General features: G+C 43.4%; 1 protein-coding gene across 3 annotated transcripts in view; it reads right to left on the bottom strand.

Annotated features, from left to right (window-relative positions):
* The window catches only part of LOC310848844 (protein diaphanous homolog 1-like), an 83,085-nt gene extending 58,945 nt beyond the window's left edge, over nucleotides 1–24,140 (bottom strand). For 2 of the 3 annotated variants that reach the window (XM_083748377.1, XM_083748378.1), the window contains exon 1: nucleotides 23,762–24,137. In XM_083748377.1, the coding sequence (XP_083604503.1) occupies nucleotides 23,762–23,917 (156 nt within the window). In that variant the 5' untranslated portion in view covers nucleotides 23,918–24,137. Of the gene's footprint in view, nucleotides 1–23,761 lie in introns of all 3 variants that reach the window. The other variant, XM_083748379.1, reaches the window with a different exon arrangement.
* Nucleotides 24,141–24,662: the final 522 nt, after the last annotated feature.

Genomic DNA, 24,662 nt, shown 5'->3' with positions numbered 1-24,662 from the left:
GCTAACAGCAAGTTCCACTTTAGGATCACAGTTTTACATGTTTCCTAAAATTTTTATGTCTTTAAAATGCCTTTCTACCTCAGTTAAAGGTCCTCAAGGCAGCTTAAAACAACATCAATAAAAACAGCATTTTTAAGTAACTAAAATAGTTTTGCAACACACACCACCTGGGCATATCTGATTGCACTGTCCATTTGATTGCCCAATGTTTTAGAAACAGTGAACATACACATAAAATCTGCAGCATAAGGGCCAAAATTGACTTAGCACTTACCCTATACAGTATAGAAATTAATAATAATTTTAATTCAAAATATGTCTGGGGGTAGTGGCTAAAATATGAAATTTAGCAATTTCCCCATATCACCACTTGGGGCACTAGCTGTCAAACACCCAGCATCCGAATAAATTATGAACCCATGTTTATAAAGTGTTATAAAGTAGTTTGACAGATATTTTATTTTGAAATTTATTCCTAGTAATTCAAAGGCCTCAGGACAGGTGTATCATGTGATATTGCTGTTTCCTAAAGGCATCATCAATATCTTTGAGTTTACTATAGTCTTCTGATGAGTACCACACACACACACACACACACACACACACACACACACAATCACAGAGACACAGAGCGCAGTTTGATTAAATGACCTGGCCAAATATTTGCATACAATGAATTGTGATTCCTCCCAGACATAGGGCTAACCACAAGGCTGCTCCACTAGACCAATGACAAGGAAGCTCTGTTCCTTCTAATTGATATAACTAAGCCCGCCAACCTAATATTTATTAATTAGGTCCATTGTTCCATTATGTGTTGTTAAAATCAATTCCATGTTCATGTTTCTACCTTAACTAGTAACTACTCACTTCTATTCTCTCACCTCACATTGGGCAGAACATGACCAAACCCTGTCTCAGATTTTGGCGGCCTAGATCAAAGTTCTCTCATCAAAAAACAAAGGATTCACTCCTTTTAGAACTATCTTCCAGGAAAACAAAAAACAAAGAAAGTCTTGTGAAACCTTAAAGACTAACCAAATATTTCTGGCATTAAACTTTAAAGGTAAAGGGACCTCTGACCATTAGGTCCAGTTGCGAACGACTCTGGGGTTGCGGCGCTCATCTCGCTTTACTGGCTGAGGAAGCCAGCATACAGCTTCCAGATCGTGCGGCCAGCATGACTAAGCCGCTTCTCACAAACCAGAGCAGCACACGGAAACGTCGTTTACCTTCCTACCTATTTATCTACTTGCACTTTGACATGCTTTCGAACCGCTAGGTTAGCAGGAGCAGGGACCGAACAACGGGAGCTCACCCCGTCGTGGGGATTCAAACCGCCGGTCTTCTGATTGGCAAGCCCTAGGCTCAGTGGTTTAGATCACAGCGCCACCCCTGTCCCTTCATTAAACTTTAGTTAAGTTTAATACATGTACGGTGCCACAAACGACTTATCACAGTTACACCTCTGGAAATAATTACAATGGAAATCATCTTCTAGAAGGCAGATGGCATCTTGGTCAGAAACCTCTGCTTACCTGCTTAAGAAAGCTGGCGGAAGCCATGGGCACAGCCAGGATTTATTTTAGGGGAACAGGCTTTATGTGGGAGCAGGGGCAGGGCAGAACCAAGATCTTTGATGCAATTGGTCAGTTAGTTAAGTATCTTTATTTATTTACTTGATGGGGGCAGCTCAATGGAGGGGGCCAACAAGATGGAGATTGTCAGTCACCAACCTGACATGTAGAGATCTCCACATGATTGCAATTTGACCAGTGCCAGTTGCAAAACGTTGAGGGATCCCTGGCGCTTGAGGGGTTTTGAACACTGCAAGAGCTTTGCTTTCAGTCCCTCTTCTCATTTCCTTAGGTTCCCAAATACTGAGTCACTATTTTGTGCTCTTAGCATGTTTCTTGAAAAGTCTGAGTAGAGAACAAATAAAATACCTCTGTCCAACTTCCTAATTAATTAGAATAATACACTTTCCACCACTTCCTCACTGGCAAAAAGAGGTTTCCGGCAGAATATTTAGGCAGGGCGTTGGTCTCATTTTAAGGAACTGTATTTCAGTGATGAAGAAATGCTGTTTACTTGTCTCTACAGCAACCTGGCCAAAGTCTCCTCCCAAGGCGAGAGAGAGAGAGTGCTGTCCTTTCTGCCAAAGGGAGCTTGCTGACTAGACCTGTGACACAGAAACTGTGAGCGTCTGTGTGGGTGTGCCCACATTATCACAGGCAAGCTTAAAACCTAAGCTGCAAGCAGGGAGGGGGGATCCTACTGAAGGAAGGAGGGTGAGCAAATGGAAGGTTCAAGGGCAGGCACCCCAAGCAAAGGAATTTTAAACTTGCTCTAGAATACAGCTGAGTCTCTGAGCTCCTCAGCAACTTTTAAAAGTGAATAGAGCCAAGCTCAGTACTTTTCAGTGAGAGAGCACTTTGCAAAGCTTATACTCTTGTGGCATTTTAAAGGCTAGAACACGTTTGTTTCTTCAGCTTCTTTGGACTACATTCCACTTTAGCAGAAGTTTTATTCTGAGGTGTGGGTGGGTGGAGAATATGTACGCATGCATGCATGTACAATATGTGCAATAGGAACCTGATTAATGCTGCACACTCTGCTGGGTCTAAAGGAGAACACAGTTACAAATGCCATGGTGTTGTGTTTCATTATGCATTACATTTGCTGGAAGAGACATTCTGCTAGGAGAATACAGAGGACATCGCTGGGTGGAAAGCACTGAAGACTGCCTACATGGAGAAGTGGCTGCAGAATCTTGGCACCTGCCAAGAGGTGAAAATCAGAGAAGGAACCAGCAAGTTAATCTGCAAACCACCCACCTGGCATTAGTCCAGCAGCTGAAAAGACAGGTGTGGTTTAAAAGGGAAACAGGTCCCACTAATTTCTTCATTCCATATCCAACTAATTTGGTGATGTGTTGGTGTGAGTACAATTTGGAGTTTCACAGAAAGAAAGTGGAGCTGGGGGCAGAGATGGAAGAGTTGCCAACTTATCTTCTAGCCACCTTCAGCTGTGCCATAAACAACAGCTTGATTGGACACAAAATAGGCAGGATCAACTTTTACTAGAATTCTGAACTTTTTATGAGGGAGAATAGAAAAAAAGATAATTTATCATCTGTTTACACAAAGATGTTTTGCTAATTAATATGGGTGGTATTCAACTCAATTTTACTCAGAGTCAGAATGAGGCCACTGAGAAACAAATGGGAGGAATCAGGATGCTCGGTGGAATCTGCAAGTTAGATGGCAGGCTGGCAAGACCCTGAACAGCAGCACTCCTGTAAGGACATGAGAGTACACTGCAACATTTTGTTGCAGATCCCATGTATCTGCACTCAAGTAAAGACAGAACAATCCCAAAAATCCTAAATTTGTTTCCAAAGGAAAGGTATATTTTAATCTCACTTGTGGATTAGCACTTGTCTAGCCATGACCAAACCCATTTGACCTCTTGGTACTTGACCTCACATTTTAATCCTTACAAAATATATCCCCAAGGTTCAAAACCTTTAACATTTTTATATGTATATATCCAAAGTAAAGTGCTGAACACAGATATTTAAATCTGTGATAGTGCTCCACCAAAATGAATCTCCAATTTTGCTAGTACAAATACAATGCTGCTCTCTGCTTCACAAGGGATCTTTGTGCTTCAATTAGGGATGAAGACAGAACCCAGTAACAACTAGATATTATATTTTCAAAAATGGGAGAACCACCATTATTTTGCCTTTGTCCCAGTCACCCTGGGTGAATCCTGCAGTCTGTCTTGTACCTAATGAGGCTAATCCAATTATATCTGCATAACTCATCCTGCATTCCACTTTAATACTGTTACAAACCACAGGCTTCAGGGGCAACAAGATCATGACCAGCTTTTTCCTTCTCCTCCCCACCCCCCAATTCTGCTTAAGATCCAGCCTGAGGAAGAGGTCTTGAGATCTAGAAGGCCTGCTCATGGTTTGCAACATTTTCATTGGTCCTACCTAATGAAGGTGTAAGCATAGTGTATTTTATTTTTCAGCAAGCTACCGGTACTTTGTTTGACAATGTTTATGCTATGCGATTCAACTCTCTGAAGTGATAATAGCTACATTTACATTTTGCCTTAAGTACTTTTAAAAAAACACTTAATACTTATTCCATCCTCATTTAAGTAAAGAGAAAGTAAACAAGCACAAAACCCAAAACAGTTCAAGGAATTATTCTTGAAATGTGTTCACCATCTCCTTTCAGGTTATTTCTTGTGTATCCTTGAGATCAGAGGACTGCTAATTCCTTTTTCAAGACACACTCACAACCCTTTTTTTTTAATAACAACTCCCATTTGCTACAGGGGAAAAATGCTGTGCTGTTTACAATGCTTGGCTTACTTTTGTGACCTTATATGCTGATCCTAAATAGCCATTTTGGAGATCTGGTTTTAAACCAACGTATTTGCAAATCCGGGTGTTTTGCTTCCTATGAGTTTGTGGAAACTGAGGAATTAACCTCTGCCTAGAGCAGTTTACCTTCTCAACCACAACTCTTTCTGAAGGAGGTACTGGCAGGCGGAGGGAGGTGGGGAGAGCTTAAGTTGGCCCTGAACCTCTACATCCAAAGGCACTGCTGACTGGAGTGCTCAGTTTTTTAAAAGCACCCGACTTAAGAGAAGGAGATCAGCGTGAGGCAGCCTTCTGACAAGTGTATCTGGCAGGAGTGGAGCAACTCAGCCTCCCTTGCCTAAGGACTACATATCCGAGTAAGGCACAGAGTCTCTTGTGGTTTGAAGCACAGGAAATAAGCTACCCACCCTTGAGCTGACAACTAACGGAACAAGCTGCAGTGATGAAGCAAATACTCAGGAAGAGGCAAAGCCTTTTCAAACAGTTGCACAGAAGCAATGGTCTCTGTCATGCATTTACAGGAGATAAAGAAAACGAAGACAATCCAAAGACTAAAATTGGTCCTCTCACAAATAAACTAGATCCTCAGCTAGCTCTTTGCCAGGAAGTCAAAAGGTGCAAGGCGGAAATTACCTACAGGTTACTTAATGCAGGGATAAGTTGCTGCTGGATTCCAACACCAATCAGACCCAGTCAACAGGGCAAATGGTCAGGGAGTAGGGGAGCTGTTGTCCAACATCTCGAGGACACCACATTGGCTACCTCTAAATTAACACATGGAAGGAAAAACAAGCTCCAGTGACCTGGCAGCTGTATCATTATTATTGCAAAGGTAACTCTTAAGCTACGCCGTTGACTTTCAAGTTGAACTGAAGTGCTTCTTAGATGGAACCTGCCAAGTTCTCCACTTGGAGAAGTGCTGCTTCTCTCTGTGCTGGCAGAGAGGGCAAGAACATAAAGCCACAGAGTGTAGTTGTTTTCTTATCAAACTTCTAGCTTTCTTCTTTAAAGAAAGAAGCAAGAGTGGAAGAAACACCCATGGAATGGCGGGGGGACGGGACAGAAAATGAATACTATGTAAAATTCTTTTACCAAACCTAAGATTGCAATAAAAACATTAAATATATTATATACTAGATGCAGCCACTCTTGCTCCCCTTGGGAGCTCCTCATAGTCTTTACCGATCCTGCTTCTCCTTTGCCTCTCCCTCATGTTGGCGGTACAAGGGAGGAGGGCAGGGAGGATCATAAAAGGCTTAGAGTTTCTCATGCCCTCACCAGTACACCATTACAATGATCTGGCAGAATGAGGAGCATGGGAAAGAGGAAAGCAGTCAGAAGCTGTAGCAAGCCAGCCTGGGAACTGGTGGCTGCATGAAAAAATTACAAGGCCAACTGGCCCCCACTTGTGACTAGCTTCCTTGTTCCCAAGCTCCCCCTTCTGCCAGGTACTGGCAGCAGAAGCAGCAGGTCCCCAAGGTGAGTGGAGAGGAGGAAGATGACCAGTAGCAATGCATGGCAGCCTCGGGATCTTAATTGCAGGGGTTCCAGACCTGGAAGGCTGAAGATCCAGTGAAACTGGGGGCTGTTGCAGCCTGTCCACAGCTCACCTAGGCTGTCTATCATGCTATAGTATGCAGCAGCACCTGTGTATGGTCCAGCAAATGCAGCATGATGACATTCTTATATTTTTATTATATAAGTGGAGCTCAGGGCAATGTACTACATAGTCAAGATAAAACATCTACACATCAGAATAGCATTCTGCTCCCACTTCTCAGGACCCCTGCCGGGTGCAAAGCACATCACATAAATATAAGGATGAAATCTTTAATTCAAAGTAAACTTTCGCAAGTCTCTCCCATGTGGCTTGAGAAAGTTATATTTGGAAAGCTGTCCTTCAACACCTAGGAGTAGTCTCTCTCTCACAGGAGACCCAATGAGGAGCATTCACTCTGCAGAAAGGAAGAGAAAGCTGAAGGCCATGAATCTCCACATGCCAGACTTTTTACTGCAAACTAGTATTGCTGGACACACACTCACGATCCCTTTTACTTTGCAAGATCCACAAACAAGACATTCAGAAACTGTACAGAGAGTTCCACTTTAAAACTCCCTGGGGGAGGAGAAGGTATTTGAACAGTGACTCCTGAATGCCGCCAAGGCAAAGGCAATGGGTGTGCACCTATACAGCAATTCAATCTCTCTCTCTCTTACACACACACACAGTCACAAATACCTGCTGTATTATGTACATCTAGGTCCAGGGTCCTGAGACAGGGAAGGTGCATGATAAAAATTAGCATATGGCATAATGAACCTGAAATAGATACACTATTAAGAATGCTTGGTCTGCTACAAGACAAAACAGATCCTTATTGGTTGATTTTAACACCTCAAAAGCGCTGTTGGGCAGGTTTTAAGGAAATATCTAGATAAAAACCTAAGAGAAACAGGAAAGAGATTTTGTAAGGTTTGTCTCAAATAGCATATGGAGTTGGTTTTGGCAAACGGTACCTACGGTAATTTGACACCATAAAATAAACATTAAGGAAAGGTTTGCATATTATTATGTTTAAATGATATTTGGTTAAACAGAATTTACACAACAATGAAAAACATCTGTTAGATATTATGGAATATTGGAGTGAAGCTGTTTCATATTTACTGGGAATCTCCTAAGAAAGTGTTATATCAGAAATCAGTTTTGATCTTCAGAAAACAAATGGATTTACATATCCAGGATGTATAATCTTAATACATCATTCAAAACCTCAGTCGTTTCACATGTTAATTATGTGGGTGCATGCATGTTTTCAAGCATTTATTTCACTTGGTTTGGAAGAATCTGGGGCAAGCGACAAGCAAGAGGAGTCAATGACTGTGCTGTACAAAGGCTATGTTGTACAGATATTGCTTGGAAGGCTAGGTGTTTGGTCCTAAGAGTGCTGCTTGTTTAGTAATCCAGACAAAAGAAGTAGCAAGTGCTATCCTATTACTACACTTGAATATTGGTTTTATGAGTTTTTCAGCAGATACCTGAAATACTTCTTTTAAATTAAAAGGAAAGCTTTTATAATAGCCAAGAAAACTTTCTCAATAGCCAAAAATATTTGAACTAAAATAATTTGATGAGAGGAAAAACTCATACTTGATGTAATGAAAATACTTTTAGGGATGTGACAACACAACCACATATACTTTCCTTATAGTGTTTAAAAAAATTTAAAAAGTGAAGGTGCTGAAAACTTAATATGCAATTTTTTGCACACTAAAGGACTATGTTCTTAAATAATACATGCACGCAAGCATACTAGGGAAAGTCACCCAAAAAAAGTTTAGGCAGGTTTCCCTAGAAAATGTCATTCCATGTGTGCAGTGCTTTAGTCATTTCAATTAGTAATATACTAAATGCATAATATATACAAGTTGAAACAAGCAAAGTCATCATCATAATATCTATGTGTATTACTAACTGAACAATGGGTTGCATCCAGTTAAATCACTATGTGCATGGGGCTTCTGCGGGCACAATGAAACTTGGTTTGCTGTGCAGCCCCCACTTCCCTAAATCAGATCAGGGCGGGGAAGGAAGGCATGTTCCATTGCACCACAGAAGTCGTTCCATGTGCACAGTGGTTTGGTTTAAAACAACCCAGTTTATTATTTTTATTTTTAAACTGAAACTCCATGAAAAAATACAGTAGTACCTCTGGTTACGTAAACTTCAGGATGCGAAAGCAGCAAACCCGGAAGTATCTGATCGGGTTTCGCCGTGCGCACATGCGCAGAAGCGGTCCTCAGGTTGCGGAAACCTCAGGATCCGACTGGACCTCCGGAATGGATACCGTCTGCAACCGGAGGTATCACTATACAGTAATAGGATGCTGATTTCTTGTGGGTAATGTGTAGATCATTGTAGGAGCTGGTAAACCATTGTGGATAAAAATCAGATCTTGCCTTTGCCATGAACTCACTAAGTAGCTTTTGGCAAATTATTCTCTCCCAGCCTCTCCATATGGCATATGGGAGATAATATGAACTTAGGGCACGCCGTTATTGTAAAAATTGCAGCTAGATGATAATCCATGAGAAGCACCTTGAAAACTTAGAAGGGCTGAATGAAAGTGTAAGTGTTATTAAGAAACTGCTCCCATTTAGTTGTTGTTGTTACACTCTGGATTAACCATGTAACATTTCTGACAACATCTCAGTCATCTGTGAGCGGGGGCTGCAATATTTGTAATATATACTTATTAAACTGAACATTACTAAATTAAAAACATAAAAATATATATGTGGCTGGTTTATTTAAGAAATGTTTAAGTGTGGAATACTCTCCTCAAGGAGGCTTGCCTGTCACCTTTAGGTACCAGACAAAAACACTCCTCTTCTCCGAGGCCTAATTAAACAATCCGTGGCCTTTTAAATTGGCGGGAGGGGCAGTGCATACCAGAAGGGACCTAGTTAAATGTTTCCAATAAAACTGGCAGAAGCATTATAGATAGAGAAGTCTCCCAAGCCATCAATGAAGCATTTCCCAATGAAATTACAGCGGTACCTCTGGTTGTGAACAGGATCCGTTCCACAGCCCCATTCGCAATGTGAAAGGAACGCAACCCGCGTCTGCGCACCCGTGGGTCACGATTCTCCACTTCTGCACATGCACGTGACGTCATTTTGCGCGTCTGCGCATGCGAGAGTGGCAAAACCCGGAAGTAACCCTTTCTGGTACTTCCGGGTCGCCACGTGACACAACCTGAAAAAACGTATCACGAAGCAAACGTAACAAAACTGTATTGATATCTCATTCTACCAGTTTTTCTATTAAGTCTAAAACATTTAAATAATGATCAGAGATGCTTTTGGAGCAATTTTGCTACTTGGCTATAATTTAAACTGACAGAGATGGCAAACTTTATAGTCTACTACAGATGTCAGATGTGTGAGGTTCAAATCAGAAGCCCCTTTGATGCCAAGCAGACTATTCCTTGTGCCACCACCAGACCATACCTCTCCTGATACTTGGAATCAAATGAATCAAGAAAGCCTCTCTCATATCACGGTCTTATATGTAACATTTTCAGAAGTGTCAAAGCTGTTGGAACAACCACCTTTAAAAAGGTATTTTGGGTAAACTGGAAATATACGCAATGCTTATTTGTTTATCAGATCTGAACTTCAAAATGCATTGGCTGCCAAAGGGCCCTCCAGAACAATGGAGGATGGTGTTCGGGGATCTGCTAGGAAAGGAGTGGAATCCATCACATTTGGGATAATGTTGTCTGATTTCCAGTGACTGCCCTCCCACACCCCAGAAGCTTCCCTTGCTCAATCCCAATTGTTCAGGAGGGGCTCCCAGTGCCCTGGAAAGACTTTTCAGGGGAAAGAAAGTTTTCCTCTCATGAACTTCCTTCCATCCACTTTACTGGAAATCAAGTCACCTAGTAACGGCTTAAATTTGCCTTCTGATTGCAGGCTTGTCTTGAAGTCATTAACCATACTTCTTGCTATGCCTATAACAGGATGCTTTGGTTAAGAGCAACTTCCTTGTTTGATTTTGCTGTTCGTGTGAAGGGGAGAGTAAAACCTGACCTGGCTTAAGTGAGGATTGGATTATATGAATGTGACCATTCTGCTTATCTTGATTAACTAGTACCACTTGATGTTTTTAAAAAAATTAAAATGACTTAAATTATATCCAAACAATTACTACAAAATATCCAGGGTTAAGGATTGGAGCACAAAGCTGTTACCTGACCATATCTTAGTTTTTGCCTATTAGGAAAAGGAGAGGAAATGGGAAAAACACATCAGAATTATGGGTTGTATTCAATTTGGTTCTACTCACAGTAGACCCACTGAAATGAATAAACCTAAGTAGCCCATGTCTATTAATGTAAATGGGTCTACTCTGAGCAGGACTAGCATTCAATACCACCCCAAAAATAGAAGCCACAGGTGCTGCAGTGCAAAATCAAGCTGTTAATATTAACAGGCCTTACAAACTATCTTCTCTATATAGGTAATAGGTAAAGGATCTAATGATGGTTAAATCCAGTCATAGGCCACTATAGGGTTGTAGCGCTCATCTTGCTTTCAGGCCAAGAGAGCTGGTGTTTGTTCACAGAAAGCTTTCTGGATCATGTGGCCAGCATGACTAAACCGCTTCTAGTGCAACAGAACACTGTGACGAGTGCCAAAGTGCATGGAAACACTATTTACCTTCCCACCACAGTGGTACCTCTTTATCTACTTGCACTGGTGTGCTTTCAAACTGCTAGGTTGGCAGGAGCTGGGACACAGCAACGGGAGTTCACCCCGTCACGGGTATTCAAACCGCCGACCTTCCGATCAGCAAGCCCAAGAGGCTCAGTGGTTTTAGACCACAGCGCCACCTTGACCCAATAACAGAAAAATGTGACTAAAGATGCAATGTCTATTTAGAAAATGGCAGCAGAAGGATTTCAGACACAAGCACATACCACAAGCAACAATCCTACTTTCCAGCTTCCCCCAGCTCCCCGTAAGAAAGAAAAAAGCCAACGTGCTTGAAGCCTACCACATCACAGCATTAAGGGCATATAATAACCTGAAGACTGAATTAAACAATACTGAACTATCCAGTAGTTATCATACATGCTAACTTGGTTCAGTTGGAACCCCAAAGATTTCATACTATGGAAACAAGCCTTTTGCTCATCAATTCCCCTGCCCCTGCCTTCTCACATGGTCCTCTTCAATTACAGTGGTACCTTGGGTTATAGACGCTTCAGGTTACAGACTCTGCTAACCCAGAAATAGTATCTCAGGTTAAGAACTTTGCTTCAGGATGAGAAAAGAAATTGTGCTCCGGTGGCACGGCAGCAGCAGGAGGCCCATTAGCTAAAGTGGTTCTTCAGGTTAAGAACAGTTTCAGGTTAAGAACGGACCTCCAGAACGAATTAAGTTCTTAACCCGAGGCACCACTGTACTGTAGTTGCTGCCCTTTCAGTACAAACTGCAAACTATTTTGTCAAAACTGGCAATTAATTGCATGTGCTCTCCAGATCAGGACTGCAAACCACAATTTGAAGATGGTTCACAATCCTGGTCTGGAGGGCAAGCATAAACCACTGTACCCGCCTCAAATCCATGTGTTTTAATCAGAATATAAAACAAATTCAGCATGGCTGTGATTGGGCAGCTGCTTCTCCCTCTCCCACACCCAAATACAGGTGTTGTATGTGAGGGGGAAAGGTTCCACGCCTCCAAACCTTTCTAGGCCAACTCATTGCTGAAAGGAACCATGAGGCTGCTTTTCTACATTTCCACTTCACTGCTCCCTGCCAATTGCAGCCACTGCAGTTGCTGCCAAGTTTGTTCTCCAGCCTGCCCACCAGTCCTGCTTGATCCAGCCGGACTCCGCAACTGTAGGAGCTACTGCCCAGGCTCTGAGCTCCTAGCTGGATGACAGCTTTCCCCACTCTCCATCTCCTCTGCCTTCAAACAAAGGAGACCTAAACGTGCCAGTATACTCACAATGGAGCAGCACCTCACCACAGACAACAAGCAAGAGATAATCATCCAAAGCAGAGGCTCTCAAACTTTTCCCTGAGCCACACTTTGAGAATCAAAATTTGCTTGCATCACACTGATATATATATATATATATATATATATATATATATATATATATGCAGGTTTTGGTGTCCTCGGGTGTCTTCCCGTGTAAAAGTTGGGGTGTCTAGGCGACGTTTCGACGAGGTCTCACTCGTCATCTTCAGGCTGGTGCTTTCGGCTTCTTGTTACTGGGACAGAGCGGGATCTCAATGTTTGAGTTCCTATAAATACTGTAGAGGGGGTGTGGTGTCTAGCCTCCAATGTTCTGGGCAGAGAGGAAGTTCCCAGGCTAGTGTGCCTTTTCTTCTTTTGTTCCTTAATTACTTGAGAGATACCTTGAGTGATTTCTTGAGTGATATCCTGAGTACCACTTAGGTGGGTCATTAGGTGTGGATTAGTTGCTAAAGTCTTTGTGTCTTGACCTCTTGAACTTTGTGAAGAGTTTTCCTGAGAAGATGGCTGTATTGCACTTAGTTGTGCTTTGGCTTGGCTTCGTGTATAGGGGCGAGCTGTGGTTTTGTGGCTTGTGTCAGCCAGATCTGTGTAGGGATTGCAGGGGGGTGCAGCATCCGGAGGTGCCACCATGGACTGGCTACTGGATGGTGTCAGTAATTCATCTGTGGAGAGGGTCTGGGTTTGGGTCTGGTGTGGTTGATTGGTGTTGGCGTTCTGTGTGCCTCTGGATCTGGTGTCAGTTTTTGTGGGGAGGGCTAATTTCCAGATGTCTGGCAAGCGGGATGTGTCGTCACGCTTGTTCATGTTGTGAGGGTGTTTCTCTATCTCGATGGCTTCCATGATTATTCTCTTGTGGTGATGTTCCGTGTTAAAGAGCAATTTGGAATCTGCAAAATTAATTTCGTGTCCTGTTTCTTTCATGTGTTGGAAAAGAGAGGAAGTTTTTTCTTCTTTTTTGACGGCATTCTTGTGTTCTGCGATACGTGCATTTATTCGTCTGTTTGTTTGTCCAATGTACGTGGCTGGGCAGACTTTGCAGGGTATTTCCATTAATGAAGCCTTGACAGCTATTCAAAACAAATACAATCCCCCCGAATACATCTTGGACCTGACCAACCACTGCCTAACCAACACGTACTTCATCCACAATGGACAAAGATACAAACAGATAGAAGGAGCACCTATGGGATCACCCCTCTCACCGGTCATCGCAAACCTGTACATGGAACACTTTGAAACCAATGCTTTAGACAAGTCAGAACACAAACCCAAACTTTGGCTCAGATATGTTGACGACACCTTTGTAATTTGGCCACACGGGAAGGAAAAACTGGATAGCTTCCTCACACATCTCAACAACTTACACCCCAAAATACAATTCACTATGGAAATAGAAGCCAACAACCAACTTCCCTTCCTTGACGTCCTAATCTACAAAAAAACCTGATGGCTCCCTAGGACACACTATCTACCGGAAAAAAAACACACACCAACCGCTACTTACATGCACAATCACACCACCACCCTGCACAAATAAACTCCGTAGCCAAGACTCTCATCTCCAGAACCAAACGCCTGGCTGACAAAGACCACTTGACAACTGAGTTACAGAATCTCTCAAATGTGTTAATTGCCAATGGATACCAGCAAAACAGGATTACGAAGCTAATCCAAAAGGAAACACCCCCCAAAAACCAAGACACAGAAGAAAACAATGGCATGGCCCTCCTTCCTTATATCAAGGGCACTACAGATAAAATTAGCAAAATCCTCCATAAACACAATATCAAAACAGCCTTTTGCACCAACCAAAAAATAGCCAATATCCTCAGAAACCCCAAGGATAAAATCCAGTTGGAAAACCAAGGGATCTATGAAATACCCTGCAAAGTCTGCCCAGCCACGTACATTGGACAAACAAACAGACGAATAAATGCACGTATCGCAGAACACAAGAATGCCGTCAAAAAAGAAGAAAAAACTTCCTCTCTTTTCCAACACATGAAAGAAACAGGACACGAAATTAATTTTGCAGATTCCAAATTGCTCTTTAACACGGAACATCACCACAAGAGAATAATCATGGAAGCCATCGAGATAGAGAAACACCCTCACAACATGAACAAGCGTGACGACACATCCCGCTTGCCAGACATCTGGAAATTAGCCCTCCCCACAAAAACTGACACCAGATCCAGAGGCACACAGAACGCCAACACCAATCAACCACACCAGACCCAAACCCAGACCCTCTCCACAGATGAATTACTGACACCATCCAGTAGCCAGTCCATGGTGGCACCTCCGGATGCTGCACCCCCCTGCAATCCCTACACAGATCTGGCTGACACAAGCCACAAAACCACAGCTCGCCCCTATACACGAAGCCAAGCCAAAGCACAACTAAGTGCAATACAGCCATCTTCTCAGGAAAACTCTTCACAAAGTTCAAGAGGTCAAGACACAAAGACTTTAGCAACTAATCCACACCTAATGACCCACCTAAGTGGTACTCAGGATATCACTCAAGAAATCACTCAAGGTATCTCTCAAGTAATTAAGGAACAAAAGAAGAAAAGGCACACTAGCCTGGGAACTTCCTCTCTGCCCAGAACATTGGAGGCTAGACACCACACCCCCTCTACAGTATTTATAGGAACTCAAACATTGAGATCCCGCTCTGTCCCAGTAACAAGAAGCCGAAAGCACCAGCCTGAAGATGACGAGTGAGACCTCGTCGAAACGTCGCCTAGACACCCCAACTTTTACACGGGAAGACACCCGAGGACACCAAAACCTGCATTCCTGTACCCGTGAAAATCTACGAAAGCATATATATATATATATATATATATATATATATATATATATGGAATGAACAAATTCCTATGCCCCAAAAATAACCCACAGATGCATTTTAAATAAAAGGGCACATTCTACTCATGTAAAAACATGCTGATTCCAGGACCGTCCGCGGGCCGGATTAAGGCAGCGATTGGGCCAGATCCGGCCCCTGGGCCTTACTTTGCCTGCCTATGATCTACTGTGTCACGGGAAAGGCTCATCCCTCATCAATGCTTCTCTTGCTAGTGATCCCTGGACAGCTCTCATCTCCAGATCCACCACAGTTCGTCACATCTGAAGAGACAGCTGCTGCAGGGCTAAGGAAGAGACATGTTTCCAAACACTGCAACTCAATAATTAGGAGCAGGCAATTACTGGATCAAATGTGTGGAGGAAGGAACCTCATTTGCAATCGTACCCAGGATCAACCAGCAAAAAGCCAGGTTTGCTGCTCACATGCCCGTCTCACTCATAAGGTTTTGGCACATGGATAAAAAGCAGCTGTACCCTCCCTATCCCAGCCTTATCATCCCAAGCAGGACGCGGGTGGCACTGTGGTCTAAACCACTGAGCCTCTTGGGCTTGCCGATTGGAAGGTCAGCAGTTTGAATCCATGCAACGGGGTGAGCTCCCGTTGCTTTGTCTCAACTCCTGCCAATCTAGAAGTTCGAAATCACACCAGTGCAAGTAGGTAAATAGGTACTGGTGCAGCGGGAAAGTAAGAGGCATTTATGTGCGCTCTGGCTTCCGTCACTGTGTCCCGTTGCGCCAAAAGCTGTTTAGTCATGCTGGCCACATGACCCAGAAAGCTATCTGCAAACAAACGCTGGCTCCTTCAGCCTGAAAGTGGTATGAGCGCCACACCCCATAGTTGCCTTTCACTGGACTTAACCTTTACCTTACCTTTATCATCCCAAGCACTCCATCACTCCACAACTTATTCTCCCTAGTTCAGCTCAGATATCAGAAGTGTAAAGCACCACCACCCAACTTTATATGTGATTGAGACAGATGTGTGAATAAACAAATTTAGCTGCTTTGTCTCATCTAGTTGGACACTCTAAAAACCCTATTAAAATAAAAGCAGAATATCCTTCCAGTGTGGCTATATTAACTAACTGTGTAGCTACTTAGAAAAGGTAAAAGCCTTTAAATATCTAGGCTTAATATTTACTTATAATCTCTCCTGGACCACCCATCTACGATCTGCCTCTCTTGCTGCAACCACGACCTCTAATGCCATTGTCCGATTTTATCACCAGAAAGGCGGCAAACACCTTCCAGCAGCAATTCAAATATTTAATGCCAAAGTTGTCCCTAAACTATTATATGGCTGCGAAGTATGGACTACAGCAATATCAGGTAACTTGGATCGCCCACTTCACATGTTTCTGAGATCTCTTTCCGGCGTCCCGAGATGTGTCTCAGGTGCAGCCCTACGACTTGAGTTCGCCCAGCCCTCAATCAAAAAACGAGCATGGAGTCGAGCCATTTCCTATAGCTCCCACCTATTAGCATCAGATGCTCGAATTAGAGGTGGTTTCTCCAATTTGATTTTAAGAGATATTCATGATTCTCCCTGGAAAACTACAATTAATCTCAAATTCCGCTCCCTTCTCAACTTGAACCGCAAAACTGTTTTTAACTTAGAGTGTATTAGCCCGGCGGCCCTACCTCCAATCAAAAAGAAGCTACAGCAACTTGACTTCTCTAACACAGCCTCCCATGCAAGAGGGCCGTGTTCAGGCTTAGCCCTAGCTATTCCACCCCCTGAAGGGATCCCTCTATACTGCTTCACAATTCCTTCGGAGGCTAAGCGAAGGGCCTTTACCTGTGCCCGTCTCAACTGTTTTCCTACAGCAGTTTTGTCGGGTCGTTACTCCAGAGTTCCCATCGCAAATAGAACATGCACCTGCAATGACACGGCTCTGGAGACTATGGAACATGTAATGCTCTTCTGTCCCAACTGGACAGATGAAAGATCTCGGTTTCTAACTCCTCTCGTGAACAAGCTTCATCTCCCAATCCAGCCTTGGATAGTGTCCCTTCTTCTGCAGGATTCTGACTGTTGGATTACCGAGATGACAGCTAACTTCCTGCTTAGTGTGATGAAGAGGAAAGTGGCACCAACTTCTTCTTTAATACCACAGCTGTAGTCGATACGCCGCACAATCAAACCTGTTTTTGTATTCTCTGTCACTCGATGTTTTAAATCCCCTGTTACTTTTGTTATCCCCATTTTTTCAAAGTATTCGCCCAGGACGACATCCACTTTTACCTCCCCACCCCCATTTTATGTTGTTATTTCTATGTATATTATGCTATGGCCACACGGCTAATGCAATAAATCGATTATTATTATAACTAACTGTGTAAAAGGAAGAATTAAGAAATCCCAGTTGCTCATTAGCCCCAGAATGTTTGATCACAGCAACTGCTGCCCCAATCATGTGCCTGACGTGCAAGCACAGTTTTAATGCAGAGATAACACTCTCCAAGAACTGCTTAGTGAGTCTCTCAAATACTCTAAGGCAATGTAAACTGGGTTAGGGCTGGTCACTTGGAGATAGACATCTTTGTAAGACAATTATGAGGACTACATATACCTCCTAGCAGGCCTGTGCAGAGCTTGTCTGAGGCCCGGGACAGGAGTTTTGCTCTTGGCATGACAGGATAAGTGCAGCATGCCCTTGGTGGGGGATCCTGAGCAGCTTAGCCCTCCAAGGCCTGGGGCAAATGTACCTGGCTGTCCACGACCACCCCTTCTAGCCTCTGAAGCAAAGACTCCTTTCAAAACCATCAGGTATAAACAGGCTTTCCCTCCTCTCATTCTTAGGAGTGGCTCCAACAGAATTAAAGCACTTAGCAAAGAGCAATAATATAAAACCTATCAACAGGGCCCCAGTGCATTCTAAACAAAGTTTCATTTAAGCCTTTCCCCTTAACAGCATGGCAACATCTCAGAAAGATAAGATAATACAGTGGAACCTCGGTTCTCAAACCACTCTGTTCCCGAATGTTTCGGCTTCTAGACATCGACAATCCGGAAGTAAGTGTTCCAGTTTTCGAAAGTTCCTTGGAACCTGAACGTCCAACAGGGCTTCTGATCTGCAAAAAGCCTAGCTGTCAGCCAACTGGAAGCCACACCAGAATTCGAACGTTTCAGAAGTCAAACATCATTCCGGAACAGATTGCATTCAACTTCCGAGGTTCTACTGTAATTTATTTCACCAAACGCTACTAGTGATTTAGGCCCAATGTATAGACAGTCAAAAGCTTTGTTTTTGTTGACAATATTGTCCGTATTTTGAAAATATTACTGTGACTATTATTAATACTCAGTTTGCAGCAACTAGGGTAACTCACAGAAGAAATATTTTACATCTGACAAGGATGAGAAGCTCTTTTCTGCTTGCAGAGCTTTACATTTTTACTGAAGTGGCCAGTAATGAAATATGCACTTTTAATATAGAAGTCTTATCTATTTCAGTCCTCAACTGTGTGTGTGGTAGAAGTTCAACACAGAGAGGCAGAAAGATTCTTGTGCCATTTTTTCCACTTGTTGATGATCACTACAAGTATTCTGCAGCCATTGATGTCTGTTTATAATAGGCTGAAGAGATGATACTCTTCAAATGTTAAAGGATGTAATATGATAAGACAGGTCAGTCTGTGGTAACTCCTACACTTGACCCCTTTATCTGCGTTAACCCCCAACAGCACTACGGATAAGGCATTTCCATGGTGTACAGGACGTATAAAAATTGGATAAAAATTGCTAATTTTTTTTTTTAGAAAAATCAAAAAATCAGATTTTATTTATTTAAATCAGATTTTTTTAAATAAAATGCTTTTGGAGGAAAAATCTTTCTAGAGATAGTTTTCTATTTAAGTTATAGTCCAAACGCTAATCCATCAGGAAATAAGGATTTGTTTTAAGTTTTTCATGTGTGCTAAAACTCAGTCTAAGTTGGGGTTTTTTTGTTAAACCGTTTAACCACACCAGTCAACAAACATGAATACATATGCTATAATGTTATTGCTTTAGTTAAATAAAAGGTTTAAATTGTTATTAAGGAAATGATTATTTTTCTCCTTCCAATAAAGTACAGTGGTACCTCGGGTTACAGACACTTCTGGTTACAGACACTTCTGGTTACAGTCTCTGCTAACCCAGAAATAGTACCTTGGGTTAAGAACTTTGCTTCAGGATAAGAACAGAAATCGCGCGGCGGCGGTGCGAGGCCTCATTAGCTAAAATGGTCTTCAGATTAAGAACAGTTTCAGGTTAAGAACAGACCTCCAGAACGAATTAAGTTCTTAACCTGAGGTACCACTGTACAGCAGAAAAATTGTCCAAATATAAACAGTTAACTTCTTGAACCTCACAATAATTTCATAATTATTTGTCTATGTATTTCTAATAGTATAGCCAAATCAGTAATTTTTGATATAACTGTAAAAACTACTCTGAAAATTTATTATTCCAAAAATGAAACCTTCATCTGGTTGTAAATATTAAGATTATACCAGCAAGAATGAGTCTTTTTGTAAAATAAAAATAAAAAATTAAATCAGGTCTTACTGACTAGTGATTTAAATCAAATCCAACGCACGCACGCGCACGCGCACACACACACATACAGAGAGGGCAGATGTGATGAAAGTGAATAGGGTGGTTGGCTTTTAAGTGGAAAGGTCTGGGTTCTAATCACTGCTGACCCATAAACCACATTAAGCCAGACGTTTTCTCCTCACCTAACCTACTTTATAGGGCTGTAGTGAAGGTAAATGGGGAAAAGCCCCAAATAGGTCACCCTGAACTAAGATAGAAGTGAAATTTTAATAATTATTGTAACAATGGGAAAAAACCCAACCCCACTGTGTAGCTTTCTCCTACACATTACCAGAGAGTTCTTTCATCTTCTTCTGAGCTTAGTCTATTTTCAGATGAATGCAAGCATCAAAGCACACAACCTTCAAAAGATCACCTAGTCAATTGCTCTGGCCTTAAAAATAGGAACAAGTACAATAAAGGCATTTGGGACATGCATACATTTTATCTAATCGATTTCAAAAGCATCTAGAGATAAAGTATAATTTGATGGACTGTTCCAATGCACATCCATTAGCATCATTCTGAAGTTCTCTCTTCTTAAATGTGCGTTATCTTGAATATCCCAAGTTAATACACACAACCTGATAATTTAGTTTCATTGTTTTTAGAAATGAAAACTCTAAAGTTTATTGCTTCCATCGTTCTCCTAATTTGTAAATATATTACTGAAAGAGAAAAACCAGATGTAATTGTGAACTTTTACTTCCTTTCCCTCAGATATAAACTTTTGTTAAATTATCCAAGAATAGGACAAAACAGACCAAATGCAAATCAATCTGCAACTAAAAGCACTTAAACAGTTCCTTACAGATTGGTCTCATTACACATAGGAAATAAATACGTGACATCTTTCCATGTGACTATCAATTTTAATACGTCAAGCTATCTGCACTACATTTGAAACTGGAGCCTAAGCACATTAAAAAATGAGCATACATTTTATGGCTGCTCTCTATGCACATTCACAAAAGACAGCAAGAGAAGTCACCACCGGAAGTTAAAACACCCCAGTTAAAAAACCTATAAAAAGCTTAAACTTTAACATAAATAGTCAGGTCAATATTTATATTCCACTTTGATATTTTCATCAAATTCTTAACTGTGTCCTAAATGAGACACCTCTGCTATAAAACTACTTATAATCTAGGCAAGTGAGGAATATTATTTCTATCATTATAAAGAAATGGGAATTCAACTTGCCAGTTTCCAGCAACGGGCTTAATATCACCTGCTGAACAGTCGCACCAAGGTCAAATCCACACCATTCATTTAAGGCTTCCCTTAAAGAATCCCGGAAACTGGTAGTTTACCTCTCAAAGCTACATCCACAAGCTACATATCCACATCACTAGTTAACAGGTTAAAAAGCAACAATCCTAACACTTCCCTAACTACAATATCTAAAACCATGCCTGTTGCAACACAGTAATCAGAGGCTTTTGCACTGCATTAATACTGACCATATACAGGCACGACCCATTATGCATGGTGCAAGACAGGGTCTTCTCTGTGGCAGCACTCCATTTGTGGAATTCTCTTCCCATGGAAGTATGTTTGTCCTCCTTGTTGACATACCTTTCAGCCTGAACACATATCAGTTTGCTCATACTTTTGCAGGACGAAGGTTATTTGGAGTATCCAAGTTAATGTTGATTATTATTTTCTTGTCCGCTGGATTATAGAACTTACTTGGTTGATAAAGTATTTTTTGCTATGAAGTTTTTAGAGGTTAAAAGATTTTCCCTCCCTTTTTGTAATTAATTGTATTTGATTTGATTGGGACTGCCGACTACCCTGAGCCAGTATGGGAGGAAGGGTGGTATAGAAGCAAGACAAATGAACAAGAGTTCTTTCTGAACCAAGACTCCTCTCAGGAGTACAGGACATACCCAAAGGTAGTGAAGCTTTCCACACTTGACTCAAATTCCTGTCCACCTTTTGCTGCTTTGTAAAAGAAATACTGCTCTGCTGAACCCATAAATTATACTTCTAAGAATGTTTTCAACCAAACACAAGTCTGTACATGCACAAAACACTATCAAATCTTGATTCCTCCCCCCCCCCAAAACACAGGGGAAGTGACAAAAATCTTCAAGAATAGACCAAATGAGAAGCTAAAACCAGTTTAGCCATACTTCTTCAAAGGAAGCAGTGAGTGATAGCTTTCTCTGACATTCTTTCACAAAGTTATACTAAATTGATCTACAATGATATGCAATTTTTAAAGTGTGTCTGTTAGTTCAGCAAAAAAGGAATTATAAGTCTCCTATTTCTGCAATCAAGCCTGTGTATGTGTGTACACCTTTGCCTCAGGGCCAAACTACACTGAGGCTAGTTCAAGTTACCAGAATCTTTTTCACAACTGTAAAGGGAGAGGAGAGGAAATCAAGTTCAGGACAGCAATGTGCAGGGAGGTGTGTTTAACCCTTTTCTCTTGCTCTGCAGTCCTGAAGAACCTACCATGACAAACCAACTGATTTATACACAGTGGAATTCCCCCCCCCCAATGTTTTCTGCACAGCTTTGTGATCTCATAGAGACTACTATTCCAATTCTCTCCCTATTGGCACATTTACAGAGCAGCTTTTACTCAGAAGCAAATCCCACTGTACTCAATGGGGCTTTCACACAGATAGGTGTGAGCTTGTGGCACTTGTTTGGAGAGAATCAGACAATACTGGGTTGGGGGGGATAGTTGTGGCCCCCAGTTGGAGTATCAATTATTCAGCTTGGGGGGTGGTACAAAACATGTCACTTGCAGTACAAAACAAGTACAGAACTTTGGCATCAGATTGGAGGGGGTCCTAATTTTCAGGCTTCCCATTTAATAAAGCTATAGGTGTGTGCTGCACTGCGGCCTTAAGCATCCCAGGCTCTAACAGGTAAAAGACAGTTATTAAGCAAAGAATTTGCCCTGAAACTAGAGAAACAGAAAGTTGCAAAGCTTACTGTAAATGTAGCTCATGTGGAGCCACATGACATTCAAGTCACCAAGCACAAATTCAGTCACTTGAGTCTACTTAATACTGATTCAAAATACCTAACACCACAGACGTTAGCTTGCTACACCAACCAAAATCCCCAGCATCTTTCCTACTGGGGAGAATGATAGGATCCTGCCTACAGTGCAATGAGACTGCTCACTTGATACCAATGACTGAGCAAAGAGCTTGAACACTTTTAGTTGAAAGTCTTTCCATCCCCCAATTAAATTTCAAGCATGCTACTGTTGTTGGTTTTTTGGAAGAGTATTGCTCCTTGTTCTACCTTCTGTCCCTTGTCATCTCACTGGCTTATCTGTTCAGATGTTATAATGGCCCTGGACACAGGGCAAGCCCACCCATGAGGCGAGGTAGCCACGCACCTGCCACTGCTCACCTGGCACCCGGCAGAGGAGGAGGAGACAGGGTGGGGAGGAGAGGGGCATTTATTTTCAATTTCACCTGTAGTGGCAAAAACCCAGCATTTTCCTCCTATTAGCAGCTGCTCTGAGGGCCTAAAAAGGCTGTCTTTCACAGCCTCCTGCCCTCCTCCGAGGTCCTTTTAACTGGAGAGGGAGAGATCAGAAACCGGAGTCTCTTCTATATGGAAAAACTTGGCTCAACCCCACCATCCAAAATCAAGCCTGCCCTCTTCCTGATCCAAGCCCTCTACACACAGAGAGAGAAACTAATGGCACCTGAATCTTGCTTAATGGTGTCGGTCAGGTGCCTTTCACTGTGTTCTTTTGGGTCCCTGCTGAAGACCTTCCTATTTAGAAGCAAGACTACCCAGACGTTTAAGAAAACCTACATTGAGGTCTATTCTATTCTATTCCATTCTGGTTTCTAAACTTGCCGTGTGTTTTACAGTCCTGGCTTTGTAACCGCAAAGAAGCGACGCCTTTCTTATTCCTCCTGTTTGTTTGGTAGACCACTCATGTTTTCCAATTAGATCCCACGCCTGCCGGCACCCAAAGGAAAGGGAGCGGGGCGAGGGGGCGAGGGGTCGAGGGGTCAGTCAGGGAGCCCTGCACGTGCGGAGGGAAGGGAGGGAGAACTTCTGCCGGGCACCGCCAGCTCCGGCCGGGCTGAGATGGACGGATCCGGCATCCGGGGGCCGCCAAAGCCCCCCCTCTCCCCGAGGGAGACGCCACCGGCGGGACACCTGCGCGGGAGGGAGACGGAGGCCGGCGCCTCTTCTGCCCGCCTTTCCCCGGCCAGCGCGGGACGAGGCAGAGGACGGGGCGGCGGGGGCCGCGGGCTCCGAAACGCCGCCAGGCGGGCGGGCAGGTGCGGCCCCGGCGGCAGGTCCTTCCCCCTCCCTCCCTCCCTCCCGGCCCCTCAGGAGACACTCACGAATTTGCGGGACTTCCCGCCGCCGCCGCCTCCTCCTCCTCCGGGGTCTCCTCCAGGCACGGCCGTGGCGGGGGCCTCGTCGGCGGGGACCTTGCTCTTCTTCCTCTCGCGGCCGGTCCCGCGCGAGGGTCCCCCGCCGCCACTGCCGCCCTCCATGACCGGGCGCGAAGTCCGCCCCTCGCCGCCGCCGCCGCGACCAGGACGGGGGCAGCTCGGCTCTCCTCTCCCGGCGCAGCCAGTCAGTCAGTCAGTCAAGGAGCGAGCGAGCGAGCGAGCGGCAGAGCGAGGCGGGCGGGCGGCTCCTGACAGCAACGGCGCTCGACGCCCACCCGACGGGACCTCTCAACGGCCGGGCAGCCGCGCTTGCCGAGCTCCGCCTCAGCCGGGCTCCGCCCTCCGTCACAGTGGCTGCTCCGCGCGCCGCCCCGCCTCCCAGGAAACAGGCGCCCCGCCCACCGCGGCGGCGACGTCGCACGTGAGACGCAGCCACGCCCCCTCGGCTCCCTCGCCCGCAGCAGCGGGAGAAAGCAGGGAAGCGCAGAGATAGGAAAATGGGGTAGAGGGGGGCATGGGAGCTCGGAGAAACAACTTCCAAGATCCTTTCGGCGCTATCTTTCTCTCTCCTCGCCTGCCAGTCGTTCTCTGCGACTTGCAGAAAGAGAAAGTGGCAGCAAAGGTACCAAGGGTGGGGGAGGAAATGTGGCTCTTAAAAATTATTACTATTATTGTTAAATTTGTATACCGCCCTTCATCCAAAGATCACAGGGCAGCTGTGTATACTGTAAACACACACACATATATAGCATAACAAAAACAAAAATCAAACTCCCCTGCCGGCACATTATTATAAAACAAAGAACTTTATTTAAACAAGCTTTCTTTCAGCTCTCTCTGAACAACA

The sequence above is a fragment of the Podarcis gaigeae genome (genome assembly GCF_964106915.1).
Source record: "Podarcis gaigeae genome assembly, chromosome: 7".
Lineage (NCBI taxonomy): Eukaryota > Metazoa > Chordata > Lepidosauria > Squamata > Lacertidae > Podarcis > Podarcis gaigeae.
This window is presented reverse-complemented; position numbering and strand designations above follow the sequence as displayed.